At 41.7% G+C, this 16860-nt stretch overlaps 1 protein-coding gene across 9 annotated transcripts in view; it reads right to left on the bottom strand.

Moving 5' to 3' along the window:
• Positions 1 to 16860, bottom strand: part of METTL24 (methyltransferase like 24) — a 194147-nt gene that overhangs the window by 93145 nt on the left and 84142 nt on the right. For all 9 annotated transcript variants that reach the window (XM_060190640.1, XM_060190639.1, XM_060190638.1 and 6 more), the window contains one exon: positions 13607 to 13835. In XM_060190640.1, the coding sequence (XP_060046623.1) occupies positions 13607 to 13835 (229 nt within the window). The remainder of the gene's footprint in view (positions 1 to 13606; positions 13836 to 16860) is intronic.

Here is a 16860-nt window from a genome sequence, read left to right as displayed (position 1 = left end):
ACAGTTCTCAGACTAGGGTATTCTCAGACTAGGGTATTCTCAGACTAGGGTACTTGTCCTGCTACTCCATGAACAGCTCCACCATCTAGAAACAGTCTTGGTATGTGATATGATTTGGAGCAACTTAATCATTTCAAAAATCTTTTCAGGGGGTATATTTTTAGTGGGGAGGAAGAGGGTTTACACTTCTGGGGCCCATGGGTACAAGTTCTCATCTCCCATGACAGGCCCCAATACCCTCGTCACCCCCTTACGTTCCTTCCCCGCCAAGAGATCTTTGCTTTCATACCACATCTAGTCCAACGTCCACCCTTTCTTTCCTTGCCTCAGAAGTTCCACCTGTAAGTGAGGTCATCATTTGTCTTTTTGGCTTATCTCACTTCACATGTTTATATGCTCTAGAAAATATAACGAAGGGGACCGAGTGGTGACACACCTGATTAAGCACACATGTAACAATGTGCAAGGACCCAGGTTCGAGCCCCTAGTCCCCACCTGCAGAGGGAAAGCTTCGCAAGTGGTGAAACAGGTCTGCAAGTGTCTCTTTCTCTCTCCCTCTTTACCTCCCCCTTCCTTCTCAATTTCTGACTATCTCTACCCAATAAATAAGTAAAGATAATAAAAAAAATAAGAAGAAAATCTAGCTTAAGAGTTGACTTGGGGGGAGTCGGGTGGTAGCACAGTGGGTTAAGCACACATGGCACAAAGTGCAAGGACCAGCGTAAGGATCTCGGTTAGAGCCCCCGGCTCTCCACCTGCAGGGGAGTCACTTCACAGGCTGTGAAGCAGGTCTACAGGTGTCTGTCTTTCTCTCCCCTTCTCTGTCTTCCCCTCCCCTCTCCATTTCTCTCTGTCCTATCTAACAACGACGACATCAATAACAACAACAATAATAACTATAACAAAAGGCAACAAAAGGGAATAAATATTTTTTTAAATGTTGACTTGGGAGCCCATAAATACTCATTCTCCAGATAATTCTGAGAAAGCCGAATCAATGTAAAGTTTACCTAAAGAAAATATGAAGAGGCAAAACCCCAGGTGCCAAACAAAGCAAAAGGCAAACAGAGAGAGTAAACAAATGGTAGTGGTCTTGGAGGCCCATTTCCTACAAGCAGCAGGAATTAAAAGTGTCCCCACAGAAGAGTAGCCAGAGACATAGCCGATGACTGAGTCCAGAAATAAGCTACCAGCAATCATTATCTGGGACTTGAGCTTAAAACCAACCATCAACTGGATCAGGCTGTTTTGCCCCATGCATTTCCCAGGTTTGAGCCTGATCCCCACTGAATTGGGGGAAGAAACATTAGTGCTGTGGGTGGTGGTTTTCTCTGTCTCTCTCTCTCTCTCTCTTAAAAAGTCAACCCACAAGAGTGAAGCTTCAACAATGATTGGGGAAAAAAATAAAAGAAAAAGAAAAAAAAGAAGACTCAATCGTTGGCACAGGGAGTTGGAAGGAGACTGACCTACAAAAGAGCGAATGAGCAGATCTCAGATGGCTCAGGAGCTGAATATCCTCTGTACTTCGAGAAAAGCAGGTGCCCCAAATGCACCCACATAAGACCAGGCACTGCAGACTACCGTAGTCACTTGGCAGAAAAGGAAAAGAAAAAAGCTCAAGCAAAACAAAAAAATCTACTGAAACAGAGCCTGAAGATTAAAAATCCAAATACACACAGAAGTAAAATGATGAGAAGCAGTCAACCATGCAGGAGTAGATAGTATAATGGTTATGCAAAGAGACTTTATGCCTGAGGCTCCAAAGTCCCAGGTTCAATCCCCTGCACCACCATAAACCAGAGCTGAGCAGTGCTCTGATGGGGAAAAAAAAAAAAAAGCAGTCAATCAAAACAACAAATGGAACACTACTCCTCCACTTTGAGATTAATTATGTAGAACTGTTTAACAAAAGCTTGCAATACATTTGCTAAGATGTATTCATTCATTGAGGGAGTCAGGAACCAATGGCATTGCTCAGTTTCAGCTCTGGCATAAGTGGACAAAAGGTATTGAACCCATGGTTTCTGGGACCTCAAACACAAATTGAGAATCTAAACACCTGTTGAAAAGATTATCATTTCTCCTTTTGGATTTTGTTGGTGTCATTGTTAAAAAAAAATTCAACCATATGTGCTTCTATTTCTAACTTATCATGTTATGCCTTTGATCTGTATATCTATATTTATGTCAATATCTTTTTAAATTTATTTATGTCAATATCTTTTTAAATTTCTATTTATATTAAGTGTTTTATTTATGCATGTATTTATCTATTTTTAACCAGAGCACTGCTGAGCACTGGCTTACAGTGGTGTCACCGATTAAAGCTAAGACTTCAGGGCCTCAGGAATGAAAGTCTTTTTGCATAACCATTATGCTATTCCTGCTCCCATTTTATATTGTCTTAAAAATGAATAGTATGGGGAGTCAGGCGGTAGCTCAGCGGGTTAAGCGCACATGGCGCAAATCACAAGGACCGGTGTAAGGATCCCGGTTCCATCCCCCGGCTCCCTACCTGCAGGGGAGTCACTTCACAGGTGGTGAAGCAGGTCTGCAGGTGTCTATCTTTCTCTACCCCCCTGTCTTCCCCTCCTCTCTCCATTTCTCTCTGTCTTATCCAACAACGACATACATCAATCATAACTACAACAATAAAACAAAAAGGGCAACAAAAGGGAATAAATAATAAATAAATAAATAAATATTTAAAAATGTATAGTATGTCATCTGTTCTTTTTCAAAATTGTTCAACAATGGTTCAACATTGTAAGTTCTTTTTTATTTTGTCAAATTATGCTATTAGGAAAATAATGGTTTACAGGACAATTACTGATACATGAATAAAGCTGATCTCTTTTCCCTTTGATAGGTGTCTACATACCACTCCTACCAATAACCTAAGTCTCTCTTCACCCTCATGTCCTGGGTACCTGGTACTCTCTTACTTTCTCTTAAAATTACATCTCAGGGAGAGACAGGCTGAGAGTATGGATCGACCTGTCAATACCCATGTTCAGTGGGGAAACAATTCCAGAAGCCAGACCTTCCACCTTCTGCATCCCATAATGAGCTTGGGTCCATACTCCCAGACAGATAAAGAATGGGAAAGCTATGAGGGGAGGGGATGGGATACGGAGTTCTGGTGGTGGGAATTGTGTGGAGTTGTACCCCTTATTCTATGATCTTGTCATTATTTTCATTTTATAAATTCAAAAAAATTAAAAAAAAAAATAAAAAGAAATCAACGGCTGCCAGGGGTGTGAGGTGCCGATTGGGGTCATGGGGCAGGGAAAAATGTCTGTGCAGTACTAGGATAGAAAGGTCAGTATGGGTTTCTCCTACCAAACATACATCAAGAGTGAACTAGCTATCTACAAAATGTTGGACCCCCCCCCCCCCAACTCTTCATCTGCACTACTCCAGCTTTTAGGTCCATGACTGGTCAACAATTTGTTTGGCTTTGTATGTTAACTCTCCTTTCAGCCACCAGGTTCCAGATGCTAGCAGGATGCGATGAGACTTCTCTGGACAGACAACCCCACCAATGTGTCCTGGAGCTCTGCTTCCACAGAGCCCTTCCTCACAAGGGAAAGAGAGAGGCAGGCTGGGAGTATGGATCAACCTGTCAACGCCCATGTTCAGCGGGGAAGCAATTACAGAAGCCAGACCTTCTACCTTCTGCATCCCACAATGACCTTGGGTCCATGCTCCCAGAGGTTTAAAGAATAGAAAAGCTATCAGGGGAGGGGATGGGATATAGAGTCTGATAGGTGATAGGAATTGTGTGGAATTGTGCCCCTCTTATCCTATGGTTTTGTCAATGTTTCCTTTTTATAAATAAATAAATAAATAAATAAATAAATAAATAAATAAATAAATAGTGAACTATAATAGGAAGATAGGAAGTATGGATAGGAAGTAATCATGGGGGACCTGGTGGTAGCACACCAGGAACGAAGCACAGTGACCGGCTCAAGGACCCCGGTTCGAGCCCCCGGCTCCACACCTGCAGGGGAGTCACTTCACAAGCGATGAAACAGGTCTGCAAGTGTCTGTCTTTCTCTCCCCTGTCTGTCTTCTCCTCCTCTCTCACCTCTCTCAATTTCTCTCTGTCCTATCTAACAACAATGACAACAATAACAATAATAATAATAACAACAACAATAAATAACAAGGGCAAGAAAAAGGGAAAAAAACAGCCTCCAGGAGCAGTGGATTCGTAGTGCAGCCACCCAGACCCGGTGATAAGCCTGAAGGAAAAGGAGGGGTAAAAGGGCTGTCGGGTAGCCACAGAGCACAGTGTGGGTTCACCACTAGTCACACGGCGTTCGCCTGGTGGAGAGGTGCTGATAAAGAGGAGGCCTGTGTGGGAGCAAGAGTGAGACAGGACATCTCCTCATCTCCCTCGCAATTTGCTGCGAAACTAAAACTATGCTTTGAAGAAATCTTAATACAATCAGAATAAAAACCACATCTCGGAAATAGTTTCACATCGATGGGTTAAGATTTGCCTTTCCCCTTCTTTGTAGGGTACTTACTGTACGTAGTTCCTAAACAGACATGCACTAGGGACTAGGTGGTGGCACACCCGACTGAGCACCCATGTGCTACAGTAGGAAGTCTGGAGGTTAAAGTTTCCACTTCCCACTGAGGGGGAAAATTTCATAAGTGATAAAGCAAGGCTGTAACTCTCTCTGTCTCTCTCTCTATCTTCCCCTTCCCTCTTGATGTCTCTGTCTCTACCCAATAAACAAATAAATAAATAAAATATTTTTAAAAGATATAAAATAATTTATTTCAATGCTTCCACAATAGTGGGTATGTAGATCATCTCCTATCCTCTGCTATTACAAATCATGAAGTAAATAATAAACTTGTTTGGACATCGGTCACATACATAGGTAAATTCACAGGCATGAAATGGATGACTCCACTGCAATTTGTTTCAAATTTCAGTGCAACAGATATACCAACTCATACTCATTTCACTTTTTGATGTTTAATACTGATGGGTGATAACATTGTATCTAAGTTTAAATTTACTTGATTCATCTTATACCAGGATCTAGGGTTTCCATAATGAATGCTGGATAGAAAGAATTCCTTCATCACAGCATTAAGAAGTCTGGAGGGGGGAATCCGGTGGTAGCGCAGCGGGTTAAGGGCATGTGTTGCAAAGCGCAAGGACCGGCAAAAAGATCCCAGTTCCAGCCCCCGGCTCCCCACCTGCAGGTGAGTCGATTCACAGGCGGTGAAGCAGGTCTGTAGGTGTCTGTCTTTCTCTCCCTTTCTCTATCTTTCCCTCCTCTCTCCATTTCTCTCTGTCCTATCCAACAATGATGATATCAATAACAACAACAATAATAACTACAACAATAATAAAAAGACAACAAGGGCAACAAAAGGGAAAAAGAAAAAAAAGTAGTCTGGAGGGTGGCATCAGGTTTCTCTCAAGATGAAGGTTCACTGGGTCTCACCCTCACAGATTGCTTCTTCCTTCTGTTTATAACCAGATACATTTTTTTAAAAACCAGAGCACTGCTCAGCTCTGGCTTATAATGGCACAGGGGATTGAACCTGGGACTTTGGAGTCTCAGGCATGAGAGCCTCTTTGCATAAGCATTATGCTACCTATCCCCACCCTTGGTCCTTCCTTCTGTTTATTGAGTATGTGCACACACAGCTCTGTCAAGTATAAATGGCTTAATGGAGTACATATTTGAATGATTTCTCTCCTCATATGTAAACTACTCTATATCAAACTTGTTATCTCTAGTTCTAGTGATAACATCAAATTATATGTTGCTCTGCAAATCCTGACTTACTCCAAGGATCAAAAACCTAGAGGAATCTCATACAATATATATAATAATAATAATAATAATAATAAAAAATAATAATAATAATAAACAGTAGAAATAATAGACAACCCATATCTGAGACCTTAAGAGAACTACTGCAGTTTCCAGTGGAGGGAATGGGGACCATTGATGCTGGGACCAGTGTGGAATTATACCCCTGTTACCTCATAATTTTGTAACTCAATATCAAACCACTAATTAAAAAGGCTTGTTTATACAATAGAATAGCGGACTCAAATTTAAGTTAAAGACAACTTTTAGAAAAGGTCACAAAAGATCCAGGCAGTGGTGCACCTACTTAAGCATTACTGGGCACAAGGACCCATGTTTAAGCCCCTGGTCCCCACTGCAGGGGGGCAGCTTCATGAGGGGTGAAGCAGGGCTGCAGGTCTCTCTCTCTCTCTCTCCCTCTCCCTCTCCCTCTCCCTCTCCCTCTCCCTCTCCCTCTTCCTCTCCCTCTCCCCCCTCTCCCTCTCCCCCCTCTCTATTTCTCTCTTTATCCAATAATAAAGAAAGGAAAGCTTTTTAATGAAATAGTAAGATAATATATACAGATGATTGAATACTCTCCCTGAAGGAGCCTATCATTCCTCATCTCCACCAACAAAACATGAGTATTATTCCCAACCAGCATTCTAACATAGGGAAGAATCCTGATTCTATTTGCCAAGCAAACAAAACTGAAAGGTGAATTGTTTTTGTAGTTTCATTTTAGAGCTCCTGGTGTTCTTCTCAAGCCCAGCAGTGACCACACAACAAAACTGCATGTTTGTGATTGACTGAAACCTTCCCACTCCCCTGAGGAAATGGGAACTGACACTGGCTTAGGGTCCCAGACAACACTCAGGCCCCCAGCACACTGAAGAGGCAGGAAGTCCTGTTCCAGCCCAGGTGCTGAGCTAGAACCCTGACCCCAAACCCCTACAGTGCCCATCTGCTCCGTATTAATTCCTAGCCATTTCTTCAATTTCTATTCAACACAGTATTTACTCTTTATACAGTTTCTAGGCAACTCTCTGATATGTGGTCACTAACAAAGGAGAAGGAAGGAAGAAAAGCAGGGAGGGAGGGAAAGTCTCCCATAACATTTAATAGAAGGTTACTAAAATCCATATGGCGGGGCCAGGCAGGGGCGCATCTGGTTAAACACCTGCTTCAAGCCCCTGATCCCCAAGAGTGGTGAAGTGGGGCTGCAGGTGTCTCTCTCTTTCCCTCTCTATTTCCCCCTCCCCTCTCAATTTCTGTCTCTACAGATAGATAGATGATAGACAGATAGGTAGATAGATAGATAGATAGATAGATAGATAGATAGATAGATAGATAGATAAAATTAAAATCCATGGGCTGGGGAAGTTGAGTCAGTTGTGGAATCCTAGACTAGCCTGCATGCGATTGGGGGTTCAATTTCTTACATTGAAGAATCTTAAAAAAAGAAAAGAAAGGGAGTCTGGCGGTAGCGCAGCGGGTTAAGGGCACGTGGCGCCAAGCATAAAGACCAGCATAAGAGTGGACCGACCAGTCAACGCCCATGTTCAGCGGGGAAGCAATTACAGAAGCCAGACCTTCCACCTTCTGCAACCCACAACAACCCTGGGTCCATGCTCCCAGAGGGATAGAGAATGGGAAAGCTATCAGGGGAGGGGATGGGATATGGAGATCGGGTGGTGGGAATTGTGTGGAGTTGTACCCCTCCTACCCTATGGTTTTGTTAATTAATCCTTTCTTAAATAAAAAAGAAGAAAAAAAGGATCCCGGTTCGAGCCCCCGCCTCCCCACCTGCAGGGGAGTCGCTTCACAAGCGGTGAAGCAGGTCTGCAGGTGTCAGTCTTTCTCTTCCCCTCTCTGTCTTTCCCTCCTTTCTCCATTTCTCTCTGTCCTATCCAACAACAATGACATCATCAGCAATAACAATAATAATAACTACAACAATAAAACAACAAGGGCAACAAAAGGGAATAAATAAATATTTCAATAAATATTTAAAGAAAATAAAAAGAAAATATGTATATATATACTTTTTATTTTTTAAATATTTTACTTATTTATTAATTGGATAGAGGAAAATCAAGAGGGAGAGAGGTAGGGATAGAGAAAGTGAGACACCTGCAGCACTGCTTCACTGCTAGTAAAGCTTCTCTTTATGCAGGTGGGGACCAAGGGCTTGAACTCAGGCCCCTGCACACTGAGAAAGCTTTCAGTGTTATACTCTCCCCTCCACCTTGTCTTTCAATCTGAAAAAGTAATTCCAGAGTGGTAAGCCCTAGTAAGGACAAAACCAAGAACAAGAGTGAAATAATAATAATAATAATAATAATAATAATGATAATTTCTCATTCACCAGTCTGGATCATTTAAGATACAGTGTATACTGAAAGTGTATATATATATTCTAGTTAATGTGAGCAGAAATTTAAGAGTAAATATTTTTACTCACATTTCATTCACATGAAAAAAAATCCTTATGCCTCATAGCAGCAATATCACCTCAGCAAAAAGAAGACAGTCAATCATGTCAAATAATGCTAGAGCTAGGTGATATTATTATTCCCTGAAAGACTGGGCTGCTGGATCACACACTTTTGCTGATACAGTTGCTGATGCCTGGTGTTTTTTTTTTTTTTTATTACTTTGAAGTTAAAATTACCAAAGAGTTTTAGCAGCAGCCCAAAAGTCATATGCATTCTTCAATAATACAAATATAATTGCAAGGAAGGCAAAATAAATTTAAAAAAAACCAATACGACTACATCAAATTAAAAAGCTTCTATACAGCAAAAGAAACCACCACCCAAACAGAGAGACCTCCTTTACAGAATGGGAGAAGATCTTTACACGCTATACATCAGAAAAAGACCAATAACCAAAATATATAAAGAGCTCACCAAACTCAGCAGCAACAACAACAAAAACCCATCCAAAGGTAGGGAGAGGAGATGAACAGACTATTCACCAAAGAGGAGATCCTAAAGGCCAACAGACACATGAGAAAACGCTCCCAGTCACTGACGGCCAGACGTGTGTGTGTCTGTATGTACGTGTTTCTATCTGCTTTCCTGAGCCAGAGCTGCATCCTATTAGCCAGTGTCTGTACATATGCAGAAAAATGAAAACATCTTGCTTTGCCAGGCCAGAAGCGAGGTTTCCTCTCACGTGCACTATAAAGCACCCAGAGGCATGCTCCTAACTGAAGTATTCACTCCCTGAAGGGTTTAGTTTGTTCTGTTTTTTATTTAAAGCATTCAAAAACAAAAACAAACTCTGAAAGAATATCAGTATCTATTTTCTAATAAGGAAAATTTTAAAACAGCATAAAACATACCCGGTAGTTCTGAGTAAAATCACTTCCATTACAAATGTTTTTTTTTTTTTCAATTTTTAAAATTGTGGTAAAAAAATACACACACCAGAGAAACAATTACAGAAGCCAGACTTTCCACCTTCTGCACCCCATAAAGAATTTTGGTCCATAGTCCTAGAGAGGGATAAAAAATAGGGAAGCTTCCAACGGAGGAGATGAGACACAGAACTCTAGTGGTGAGAACTGTATGGAATTGTACCTCTGTTATCTTAAAATGTTATTAATCATTATTAAATCACTAATAAACAGTTAAAAATACACACAACATAAGTTATCACTTCTTCCATTTTGGGGGCTGGGCGGTGGCACACTTGGTTAAGCACACACATTACAGTGCACAAGAATCTGGGTTCAAGACCCTGGTTCCCACCTGCTAAGGGAAGCTTCATGAGTGGTGGAAACAGGGCTGCAGGTGTCTCTCTGTCTCTTCCCCTCTCTATCCCCCTCTCCCCCTCAATTTCTCTGTCTCTATCCAATAATAAATAAATAGAAGATTTAAAAGAAAGAGGATTCATTTCACCCAGTGTAAAATATCGCTTATATTTTTAATGTTAAAAAGCAGCCTTAGGAACATGAGGAATTTTTAAGAGACATTTCTGCTGTACGGGTGTCATTCTTAAATAAGTCTACCGTCTCAAAGGCAGGTTGTACAAGGTTTCATGCTTCATCCTCCGAGTGACTGTTGAATCACTGCTGCTGCCGAGAGGTTGGAAAAGCACAAGTTTGCAAAGCAGTGCAGCCTCTATAGAAAACAAAGCGCGTGTTCCTGTTTTCCTTGTCTTGCTTTTAGCCATAGCATGACTTGTAGTGCCAGAGATTGGCCCTGGGACTTGATGCATCTAAATTTTGAGGGCTACTACTCTCCAATCTCCCTAGCCCTGGAGATCATTTAAAAAACTAAAAGCAGAAATACTATATAATCTACTAATTCCATTCCTAAGCATCTATCAGCCAAACATGAGAACACTAATTTTAAAAGGCATATATGCACCCGTTTATTCACTGAAGCACTATATGCAATCAGCCTAAATGCCCACCAATATCTGACTGGATAAATATGTTGGTATAGATACGCAATGGAATACTTAAGCTTTAAAAAAAAATATATATATATATATATATATATATATATATATATATATATATATATATGGGGGGCCAGGCGGTAAGCACAGTTTGTTAAGTGCACATGGCGCCAAGCACAAGGACTGTTGTAAGGATCCCAGTTCGATCCCCCAGTTCCCCACCTGCAGGGGAGTCGCTTCACAGGCAGTGAAGCAGGTCTGCAGGTGTCTATTTTTCTCTCCTCTCTATCTTCCTCTCCTGTCTCGATTTCTCTCTGTCCTATCCAACAACAACAACAATAAATAAAACAAGGGGAACAAAAGGAAAAAATGGCCTCCAGGAGCAGTGGATTTGTAGTGCAGGCACCAAACCCCATCAATAAACCTGGAGGTAAAAAAAAAAAAAGATGAAATCTTGCCTTTTACAACAACATGAATAGAATCAGAGCTAATTTTACTAAGTCAGAAAGTAAAAGACAAGTACTGTTTTCATTCTTATGTTGAATATAAGTAAGCAAAGCAAATCAGCTACCAATACACCACCACCACCACAACAAAAATCAGTCTTGGACTCTGAGAAAAATATGGCAGCTACCAGTTGGGAATGGGAAAGAGAATGGAAGGAGAAATGTGTCCTGGTGGTCAGTTTAATATGGTGAATGGCCCAGACCTGTGCTTGTGGGTATGGTGTATACGGAGGTGTGAAGCATACTCCCAAAGCCCACACCAACAGCAAATCAGTACGCATTGTATCAGGGCCCAGGTGGTGGCGCACACCTGGTTAAGCACACACATTACAGTGCACAAAGACCTGGGATCAACCCCCTGGTCTCCATCTGCAGGGAGAAAGCTTCACGAGTAGTGAAATCAAGCTACAGGTGTCTGTCTCTCTTGTCTCTTTCCCTTTCTCTATCTCCCCTTCCCTCTCAATTTCTCTCTGTCTTTATTCAATAATAAATTAATAAAAAGATTTAAAAATCATACTTACAAATGGAAGGTTTGAGAAAAAAAAAGGGGCCCACAATTCAGGTATATATCTTATTATCTGAAAACCTATTTTCCATTAGGAATCTATTATTATTTCACGAAGTCTGATTTTTGCCCTCATATTTACAGTCATTTGCTGAAGTACTAACCCAAAAAGCTAAATGGCATTTGAGTTTCACTTAATTATTTTCCACTCAGTCTCTTCTCTTTTAAGAGTGAGGGTGGATAGGACCAGGATGTAAAGGAAATAAAGGAGGAACAACAAGATCCCTAAAAGAATACAAGAAGCAGGAGTTAGCTCACTGAAGTATGTCAAAGCCGACGTAGTAAAGAAGCAAGGCAGTAATTTTCACCTTCGGAAACAAGTCTATGAAGGTAACAAGTGTCAGAAACAAAGCAAAGTTCTGATAACTGCTCCCACCCTTTCCAGTTCTGGACAGAAATTTCACTGAAAAAAAAATTCTTAAGTGTTTCATCAAGACTCCTATTAAGTGCTAGTTACTCTCAAAGCAAAACAAAACACAAATTAATCATTAACACATGTTAAAATAGCAGCAAACTCTTTGAAGTTGCTCTGTCTAATTAAAGGGAGGGTTAAAAAAGAAAAAAAGGAAGAGAAGGAAAAAGAGAAAAAGAAGAGGAAGAAGAAGATGAATGCAGGAGGAAGTTTTTTTGACTAAAGATCCAGAAGTCAACTCAAGTTTAAAATTGAGTTTCAACAGTTGGGAAATGGCTCAGCCAGGAGAGCACAGGACTTGCACATCTGGTTTGCCTTAGGTTTGATCCTCTGTGTACGTTCTGGTGAATCTCTGTCTCTCTGTCATGAAACATGTAAATAATTATTTTTAAAATTTTAAAATACAAATTAAACTGAGTTCCACAAATGCAATTTCTCAGACAGATACACCCATTTGGGCATGTTCTAAGTTACATGGAATTTCTGGTTGAAGATAAGAGGCCAGCAAAGGCTGAGACCCAAAAGAAATGTTGATCAAAAATAGCAAGTTAGCTGAAGTCATTTAGAAATTTTTTCCAGCCTTTAGGTCCTTGATTGGTCAACAATTTGTTTGGCTTTGTATGTTAACTCTCTTTTCAGCCACCAGGTTCCATATGTTAGCATGATGCCAACCAGACTTCCCTGGACAGACAACCCCACCAATGTGTCCTGGAGCTCTGCTTCCCCAGAGCCCTGTCCCACTAGGGAAAGAGAGAGGCAGGCTGGGAGTATGGATCGACCTGCCAACGCCCATGTTCAGTGGGGAAGCAATTACAGAAGCCAGACCTTCTACCTTCTGCAACCCACAATGACCTTGGGTCCATACTCCCAGAGGGTTAAAGAATAGGAAAGCTATCAGGGGAGGGCATGGGATACGGAGACCTGGTGGTGGGAATTGTGTGGAGTTGTACCCCTCTTATCCTATGGTTTTATCAGTGTTTCCTTTTTATAAATAAAAAAAAATAAAAAATAAAGATTTTCTCTAGTAGATGTGATTAGCTCAGGTCTACATGAAAAAATGCCTTCAAAGAGCACAGTTCAAAGACTGAGTCCCACTTTCTGCTATCTATTCATAATAAAATATTTGTAGAAGTTTGACATCCTTTGACATAATCATATCAGCCGCAACACACAATGCCCATTCAATTTTATAAGGTACATTTTAATCAAAACTACACACATTGTCTGACCTTTAAGAGCCTGGAAAGTCAAAATAGTTATTCCAACAGTGAGAAACAGAATACACAAGCAGTGGCTTATCAGACATAAGCCTGATTCTGATTACTTTTCCTATCAGAGGTCGACACAAGTAGTTTATTTTGTCTGGAAATTTTAAACCAATTGCCAAATGGAAATGGTACTCTTGAGTCCATGCCAGAAGTTAAGATTCTTAGTCTCCTTGCCCAGTCTTGGCTAAACCTGAGCACTACTCAATCGCAAAAATCGTCCAGTCAATTTAAAGATATCTATCCTTGCCAAAACTTTTTGTGTAAGCTGATTATAAATAATGATGAGTGATTAGTCAGGGTAAAAATGGACCTTCAAGAATCCAGTCTGGTTTGTATTTAAAAAAAAACAGTTGATGGAGGGGCCAGGTGGACCTGGTTAAGTGCACACATGATAGTGCCCGAGGATCCTGGTTCAAGCCCCCAGTCCTCACCTGCATGAGGGGAAGCTTCAAGAGTGGTGAAACAGGGCTGCATGTGTCTCTCTGTCTCTTTTTCTCTCTCCCCTTCCCTTCTCAATTTTTGTTTCTATCCAATAATAAATAAATAAATGAAACAGCTGATGAGTTTGTTCACTTTATATTATGAAACCAACTGAAAAAAAAAATTTTGACCTTTTGATGCCCGAATTCATTCAAAATAGTTCCCAGTTTTCTGGTGTTACTCCGTAGTTTCTGGGCAGCAAGGGCTGGATGAGGGTCCCGCCAATCAACGGACATGCGGTGATGCCAGAGGCGCTGACTTTCCAGACTGTGAGCTGATCTGACGCTGGGATCAAAACGATGCACTTCACAGCCATCGTTGGCCATGCTGGCCTCAAATCGGGTATCATCACTTCCCAGCCTATAAAGAAAGCAAATGGAAATTAAGCCAGACAAGGGGGTCTTACGAAGCAAATGGTGTAGTCAGAGAGAGGGAGAGACAGAACAACACCTAAAGCCCTACTTTGCCACTTGTGAAGCTTTCCCCCTGCAGGTGGGGACCAGGGTCTTGAACCCAAGTCCTTGTGCTCTGTAATGTGTGCACTTAACGAGCCATAGGATCCCAGTTCAAGCTCCTGGCTCCCCACCTGCAGGGAGGTCTTTTCACAAGTGGTGGTGCAGGTCGCAGGTGTCTATCTTTCTCTTCCCCTCTCTGTCTTCTCCCTCCTCTCTCAAGTTCTCTCTAAAATCCTGGAGGCACAATATATAGATCCAGTATATCTAGCATCACCCTTAAGGCAAAGTACATTCTCCCACTGCAGTAATTTGCCTCTATTCCAATGACCAAATACCATGCGTGCAGTTTGACATAAAGACAACAGTTATTTTTTTTAGAAGTCAGATGTATTATTAAGTATTACAGTTTACAAAAAAAAAAAAAAAAGACAAATGTGTGTGGTTCTACCATATCTAGTTCTCAAGAAGCAAAAGAAACTGCCTCATCTAAATTCACATCAGCAAAGGAGAAGAAGCTGTGAATTAATGGTGCGTCAAGGCCTAGGAGCCATTCAGTAGAGAGCACATTAGGTGGGAAATATATCCACTTACAGCTTTGTGATTTGCTTAGAAATATTCCTTAGTGGTGCAGTTTTGTCATTTTGACAAATGTGTCAATGTGAAAGAAAACCACGAAGGGCCGGGTGGCTGAGTGCACATGTTACAGTGCACAAGGACCCGAGTTCGAGCCCCCAGTCCCCACATGCAAGGGGAAAGCTTTGTGAGTGGTGAAGCAGTGCTGCAGATCTCTCTCTCTCTCTCTCTCCCTTTCTCTCTCTCTCTCCATCTTTCCCTCCCTTCTTCTCCATCTCCCTCTTCCTCTCAATTTCTGGCTGTCTCTACCCAATAAAGAAAGATAATTTAAAAAGAAAGAAAAACATGAAATTCACCAGATTTTTTTTTCAGAGTTGATTCTGACTCCTCTGTCCCAGATGCTATAATCAGCTGTGATGTCAAGTATCAAAATCCTACATTGTGTCATAATGGCAAACATGAACCTGGTGCAGAAAAAAGCACTCCCTTAGACAAACTACAGGTTTGTCCCACTATCAGAAAGTAGACTTGTGAAACCTTTTACGAACAAAAATGGTGTAAAGCAAAGAAGCAGCTGCTGGTAATGTCTATGAACATTTTTCTAGCATTTCTGGATTTAAAAACAAAGACAAAACAGCCTGCCAAATGACACAGAAAGCCTAACACAGTGGTGACAAATAGCAGAAATCATACAAAGGCACAGTTGGTATAAAGTAGTTTCTGGGATGTTGGGTTGCGTTGCAGAGGAGAGAGAAGAGAACAGGAACTCATGGCAGAGCGGGAACGCAAATCTTTATTCACACTGACGCTCCAGAGTTGGGTGTGAGCACAGCGGTTTAGGCCACGTGGAGCTAGCAAAATGGCCGCCTCCCACTATACATGCCAGACCTTCTCCAGGTCTTTTCTGGGTCAGGGAAAGGAAGAGAAAAAAAACCGGAACAGCAGTGTGATTTATAGGGTAAAGATGGAAGTGGCAAGTCAGGAACAGGATTGGCTAGGAAAGGGGGTGGAGAGAGGCAAAAGGCATGTTGGGAAGGTGGAAGCGTCCTTAGCAAGTGTTGCAATGGTTTTAACTGAATAAGCAATACCCTGAGGGGATAACGTGGTGGGGATATTTCAGGCAAAACAATGATTATGTAAGCAGAGCAGGGGGCTGGCTGTAAGGCCCAACACTGGGAGAGGAGTTTGGGGGTAACACTGTTACTCAGACACACACTGCCTCTATAGTAGATGCTGCCATGCAATTTCCTTCTTTCTTTCTTTCTTTCTTTCTTTCTTTCTTTCTTTCTTTCTTTCTTTCTCTCTCTCTCTCTTTCTTTCTTCTAGCCACCACCACCCTTCCATTTTGATTTTTAAGTGAGAAGTCTCTATGGATTTCTTTCAGCTGTCAACAACAATTATCAAATATAAGTTTTCTCATAAAAGTGAAATGGTGTAACATGAACTTTTTAAAAGCAGAAGATACTGATAGTCTAGAATTGGAAACAGACTATCTCAATCTCAGTGGATAACAATTATTTTTCCCAGTTTTAGGTAACTCAGTAAACTCATTATTTTTGTTTTTACCAGAGCACTGCTCAACTCTGGCTTATGCTGGTGCTGAGGATTCAATCTGGGACCTTTTGTGCCTCAGACATAGGAGTCTTTCTACATAGACATCATGCTATCTCCCAGGCCCTCAGGAAATCTTCAGTATAGAGACTGTCCAAATAAACATTCTTTTAAAAAAATTATCATTTATTTTAGAAGAGAGGGAGGGGAGGGGTTGGGGGGAGAGGGGGATGAAGGGGAGAGGGAGGAAGGAGTGAAAGGGGAGAGGGAGTGGGAGAGGAGAGGTGGAGGAGAGGGAGAAGTGGGAAGGGGAGGAAGTGGGAGGGGAGAGGGGGACAGAGGGAAGGGGAGAGGGGAGGGAAGAGGAAGAGGGAAGGGGAGAGGAAAGGGAAGAGGGAGAGGGAAGGGGAGAGGAAAGGGAAGAGGGAGAGGGAGAGGGAGAGGGAGAGGGAGAGGGAGAGGGAGAGGGAGAGGCAGAGACCATTCAGTATACGGCTGAGTTTGGGTTTATGGTAGCGGCAGAGAATGAACCTGGGACTTCTCGCGTTCAGGCCTGCACAATCCTGTGCCCTAACACGCTGCACTATCTTCCCACACTGCACCTAAACGGCCTTAATTTCATTTGCCCTGTCCGATCTTTTCACTGGGTAGCAACACTCTTATCTTCACAAGGCATGTCAACTCTCTGAGTCCCTTCAACTATAATCCTCTGGATCCCTTGACCTGAAAGAAAGACTCAGCAAGCTGGTCCACTGCAGGGTGAAGAAGGGCGTGTACTGGGGACCCAATTCATGATGTGGACGAAA

Source organism: Erinaceus europaeus, chromosome 4 (genome assembly GCF_950295315.1).
Source record: "Erinaceus europaeus chromosome 4, mEriEur2.1, whole genome shotgun sequence".
NCBI lineage: Eukaryota > Metazoa > Chordata > Mammalia > Eulipotyphla > Erinaceidae > Erinaceus > Erinaceus europaeus.
The sequence above is the reverse complement of the archived record's forward strand: the minus strand, read 5'-3'. Positions and strand labels throughout refer to the sequence as shown.